This window comes from Orycteropus afer, unplaced genomic scaffold (genome assembly GCF_000298275.1).
Source record: "Orycteropus afer afer isolate SDZICR_OR568_19922 unplaced genomic scaffold, OryAfe1.0 scaffold00360, whole genome shotgun sequence".
Lineage (NCBI taxonomy): Eukaryota > Metazoa > Chordata > Mammalia > Tubulidentata > Orycteropodidae > Orycteropus > Orycteropus afer.
In genome coordinates this window covers 2,140,373-2,145,588 of record NW_006921947.1, presented here as the reverse complement: position 1 = coordinate 2,145,588, position 5,216 = coordinate 2,140,373, and the positions used below count along the sequence as shown (strand labels likewise).

Sequence of the window (5,216 nt, the reverse complement as noted above, 5' to 3'; positions counted from 1 at the left end):
ATACAGAGGTCTTCTGGGGTCAAGTCCTGGCTGTAGCGCTAACCGCCCATCTCACTGTTATCTATCATGTGAACACCTAGTCCTTTAAATGTGGAATGGGTAAGACCATGGAGCAATTCACCTAACCTGTCTGGCTGTCTCTTGGCACACTGGAACATTCTTTTAAAAGCTCCTCTGTTCCTAGAATTATACTATCCTTGTGTTCCATCTCTGACCCTTGTCTTTTCATATAACATATCTCCCTGTGTAATTTCCACCTACTTAAATGTCTTTATTTGTCATCTATGTATTGCTACATCTTAAATCTAGAGTTTTTTTCTCTGTGTCTGTTTCTTTTACTTCTTTCATCTCTTTCTCTCTCTGTCTCCATAACAATAGACCCTTTACAATCCTAAGAGTTCAAGAGTTATTTGAGAATCCATGAACTCTTCACAAGCACAATAGAATATATATATATATATGTATGGCTGTAAAATGCATATAGAAGAAAGAATAGAGGGAGAACAAACACAAAAACAAAAGCTTAAACCGAAAAAACAAAACTAATAGGCAACAACAAGGTAAAGTTCCCTCTGAGGTCTTCAGCCTGGTGCATCCCATCTATTTCTTGGTCTTTTGTCAGTTCTTGCATCCAGTGGCCTCTCAGATCAACTGCTCTCCTCCATTGCTCATTTCCACTTTCAGTTCAAATTCTCATTTCTTCACATGTTGTTTACTACAAAAAACTTCCCATTGGTCTCTCTGGGTTTGTTTTTTTGTTGCATTTTCTCTATTCTGTTACAGATTAGTTTCCTTAGAAATCTGCTTTTGTCTTGACACTCTTCTTCAAGTGCAGAGTGTAGGGTGGCTCCATTTTGCATATGAGCTTATGTTCAGAGTCTCCTTTCAGGCACTCTAGGTTTTCCATCCAAGGGATTCATGTCACCTGGCCAACCCTGCTTGCCGTCTCTTTTGTTGTTAGGTGCTGTCGAGTAGGTTCCAGCTCTTAGCAATCCTGTGTACAGCAGAGTGGAACACTGCCCGCTCCTGCACCATTCTCCCAGTGGCTGCTGTGTTGGAGCCCATCGTTGCAGCCACTGTGTCAATCTTGAGGGTGGAGGGTCCTCCTCTTTTTGGCTGACCCTCTGCTTTACCCGGTCCCTAGAACTCACTGAACGTACTTTCTAGACCTATGATGCCACTAGCCACGTGTGGGGATTGAATCCTTAAGATTTGGTCAGTGGCACTGAGGAACTGAATTTTTATTTAATTTTCATTAGTTGTCATTTAAACTTAAAAACAAGTAGTTTTGCCAGTGTAGGTGTGAATATTAAAGGAAGACTGTTTTGGGGTATTTGATTCAATTGTTAGAAAGCTTTTAATTAAGTTTGGACAAGTTGGGTATGTGAATTCACTCTTTCAATTGTAAATTTTACTGTGTCTAAATTCAGATCATTTAGGTGTGACAATTTAGCCTCCAAACAGACGTGCTGTAAGTGTGAAGTGCACATTAGATTTCAGTCTTTCATCTCATTAACAATTTTTATATTGATTGTATATTGAAGTAACATTTTAGACATAGTAAGATAAATAAAATATATTATTAAAATCCATTTCAGCTGTTTGTTTTTACTTTTTTAATGTGATTACTAGAAAATTTTAAATTCATATGTGGCTTGGGTTGTATTTCTATCAGATAGTGCTGTTCAAGAGCACTTGGGCAATTTTCTTTATTGTGTGATCCTTTCAACTTAGATTTCCCAAGGCTGGCTAAATTTTTAATATTTCCTGTCTGCCCCCTCCCCCATCTTCATAAATAATTCATACTTGTTAGGTACCCAATTGGATTAGAATCAAATGAACGGATTAGAAAATGTGATCCAGGATGCCACCTCCTTCTTGTATTTTCTAATATTGTTCTTCACATCAGGAGTAGCCTTGGTTCCTTTTCTAAATTCTACATACCCTTCTGGGTCCTACTCAGGTGACCCCTGAACCTTCCTTGGCCACCTGCTAAGGGCTGGTGTTTCCCATCTCGCAATTCCTAGAGCATCTAGAATTATTTCCCACACACTAACTTATCCCCATTCTCCATATTGCTTTGCTCTGCTCTCACTTCTTACATGTAAATCTTCCCTTCCTTTCTAGAAATTGAAGTCATTGAGTCAAGCACTGTATTTTCTCCCTTCTTTGCAACACCCTCCAGATCTAAATTATTTTGTTGTGTTGCTCAGTAGGGATTAGTTGATTAATAAATCAGTGAGGGAAAATTCCAAAGAGTTGACTTGTACCCCTAGTGAATTGCTAAATACTAACTTTGGCAATTTTCAGAAATTAAAATAATGTATTTGTGAAGGTATGCAACAGTGGTAAACACAATTGCCATGAATTCAGGAAATGAAGGTTTCAGTGCCAGTCCTGCCTTTGTGGGTGGCTGACCTTGGGGAAGTGCATGTCACCTTTCCAGGACTGCTTTTCTTCACCAGAGGATGGAGGCAGGTTAAGTAATCTCTAAGGTACATTGAAAATCCCATATTTTATAAGCCTGTGATGGAAATCTTTCTCAAATGCCTCACACACGACTCTGAATCTTTTAAAATAGAACATGCTGAAGAGAAATTAGCATTTTTAAAATGTCACAGTCATTATTAGGAATGTCAATTATGATGCTCTGACAGTGTGGTGAAGCTAAGGGGTTATTGTGGTGTGCATGCCTGCTCACTCTCCGGAGCAGGGGGCTGGTAGTTTTTAATTAATGGCCGCCCTTTAATTTCCTCTTTTAATGTCAGACTGTCACCTGTCACTTCTTACTGCTGTCACCAGTCTTGTCTGCACTAATACCTCTCCTGGCCCATTCCACCCATTCCACTTCTACCTCTGGTGATGTGGGGAAGCCCCGTAATGACAAGCTTGTTTGACTCATGCCTGGAATCGGTCATATAGTCTTTCATGGACCATTTATTAGGTGCCTGTACCTGTGTGTGAGGCACAAGATGTCCAGGGGTGGAGGCAGAAACCATTTGTAAGCCATCTTAATAATCTTGGGGAATTTGTTGTTAGGTGCCGTCGAGTCGTCTCCGACTCATAGCGACCCTATGCACAGCACAAAGAAATACCACCTGGTCCGGTGCCAGCTCTGTAATCCCTGTTATACTTGAGCCCATCACCGCAACCACTGTGTCAGTCCATCTCATTGAAGGCCTTCCCCTCAATGAGAAAAACCTCTGAAGTCTAGTGCAAGGCTTCTGCAGGTCTTTTTCTTCATTTCTCTGATTTCAACCACTTTCCAGGTGGTTGAGCTCCCCAGACAAGTTATCTGTGGATATTAGAGGGCTTACTACTAAGAATGATAGTTAATTAACATGATGGGGAATATGAGAGGAATGTGCAAAGAGATAAGTAGAACAGAACAGAAGGTCGAAAAATAGACTATGCATATACAGGAACTGGGTGCATAACAGAAGTAATTTCTCAAAACTGCAACGACAGGAGGGGTTATTTAGTGTCTCATGTAATTCCTACAACAGCACACGAATCAGGTAATATTATTTTCCCCATTTTATAGATAAGGTAAAGAGAGCTTCAGAAACTTTCCCAAGGTCACGGGGGAAATAAGTGGTAGAGCTGGGAAAAAGTGGTCTGTTTCTGTTGTGTATGCCGTCAAGTCGATCGTGACTCAGCAGCACTGTATGACAGAGTAGAGGTGCCTGTAGGATTTTCTAGGCTGTGATATTTACTGAAGCATCTCCCAGGTCCTTTCTTCCACAGAGCCACTGGTGAGTTCCAACCATTGACCTTCTGGCTAGTAGCCAAGCACTTAACCATTGTGCCATCAGGGCTCCTTTGGTCTCTCTGTACCCTTCCTATGTCCCTTTAGTGGCCAAAGGAAACCAATAAAAAAAGTGGTTCTCAATCAAGGGCAATTTTGCCTCTAGGGACATTTGACAATGTCCAGAGACATTTTCGGTTGTCACACCTGAGGGGGGTTGCTGTTGGCATCTAGTGGGCAGATGCCAAGGATGCTGCTAAACATCCCACAATGCACAGGAGTATTTTCTGGCTTAAAGCATCAATAGATCCAAGGTGGAGAAACCCTACAGGAGATAAGGGACAGCTCATGGTCGTTCTCTACTGATGTTGGCTGGGTTAAAAGAAATAATGGTTTTGAAGTCTAGTTTTTCATTTTTCTTTTTGGTCACACCAAAGTGAATGATGGAACAAGTGGAAGGAAGCAGGAAAATGTTTCTAAGCTTCAAAATTCCTGGAAAGATTTTAAATTTTACCTTTTCTGTGGAAATATCAGTACAATCAAAAAGTCTAGTATGTCTCTGTAGTGCGTATGAATAATATTTACCAAGAGACAAGTAGAACAGAACAAAAAGATTTCTGATCCTTTTTTTGGGGGGGGAGGTGAGGTAGGGTGGAATGGGCACATGCCTTCTTGAAGTTAGGTTTAGTCATGTGACTGAAATGTGGATTATGGATGGATGTATTTAAAAGCCAGCTCTCGATTCTCTGCACTTTATTCCTCAGAACACAGAAACCATGGGATCATGTGTTGACATGGAGATAACGTACAATTCAAGCAGTATGGGATACTCTGCTAATACATGGAGAATGGCGGGCCTGCCCAGTCTGCCAGATCTTCTGGAGACTTTGTCCAAGTAAGAAATAATCTTTTGTTGTGCTAAATCACTGAGAATTTGAGGATTGATTTTTACTGTAGCATATCCCAACCTTGGGTTTCTGTGGTGTTATCGCTATGAAAGTAGATTGCCCCATCTTCCTTCCGAGGAGTGGCTGGTGGGTTTGAACCGCTAGCCTTCTGGTTAACAGTCAAATGTCTTAGGCACTTTGCTACCAGAACTCCTATATCCCAATCTATCTTGACTAATAGATCAAAGTTAATTCACATATACTCTGGAATCCTGGAACCCCAAAATTTCTGGAGCGTTGCTTCTTTTGGGAATCAGGAGGCATTAATATTTCACATGCATATTGATTCCCATGGCTAGAGGTCCTAGGTGCTAGCTTATATAAAACTCCAGTGCCTTTGCCATAAGTACCCAGTGCTCTCACATGCAGTTGTTGAGGCTGTGTGTGAAGGTGTATTTTTTTAGGCTTTGGGAATACACTTCATGTCTGAAATCATTTCTGTTGGCATTAAAATATGACCTGAATTGTGACATCCCAAGCTTGATGACTTTTACCTGCCTATTATATAAATTCTATTATGC

The 5,216-nt window shown here is 40.8% G+C and overlaps 1 protein-coding gene across 1 annotated transcript in view; it reads left to right on the top strand.

Moving 5' to 3' along the window:
- The window catches only part of FANCB (FA complementation group B), a gene marked incomplete at its 5' end in the record, with an annotated part of 136,161 nt that extends 131,514 nt beyond the window's left edge, over positions 1-4,647 (top strand). The window contains one exon of the mRNA XM_007952842.2: positions 4,513-4,647. Coding sequence (XP_007951033.2) covers positions 4,513-4,647 — 135 coding nt within the window. The remainder of the gene's footprint in view (positions 1-4,512) is intronic.
- Between the last annotated feature and the right edge of the window lie 569 nt (positions 4,648-5,216).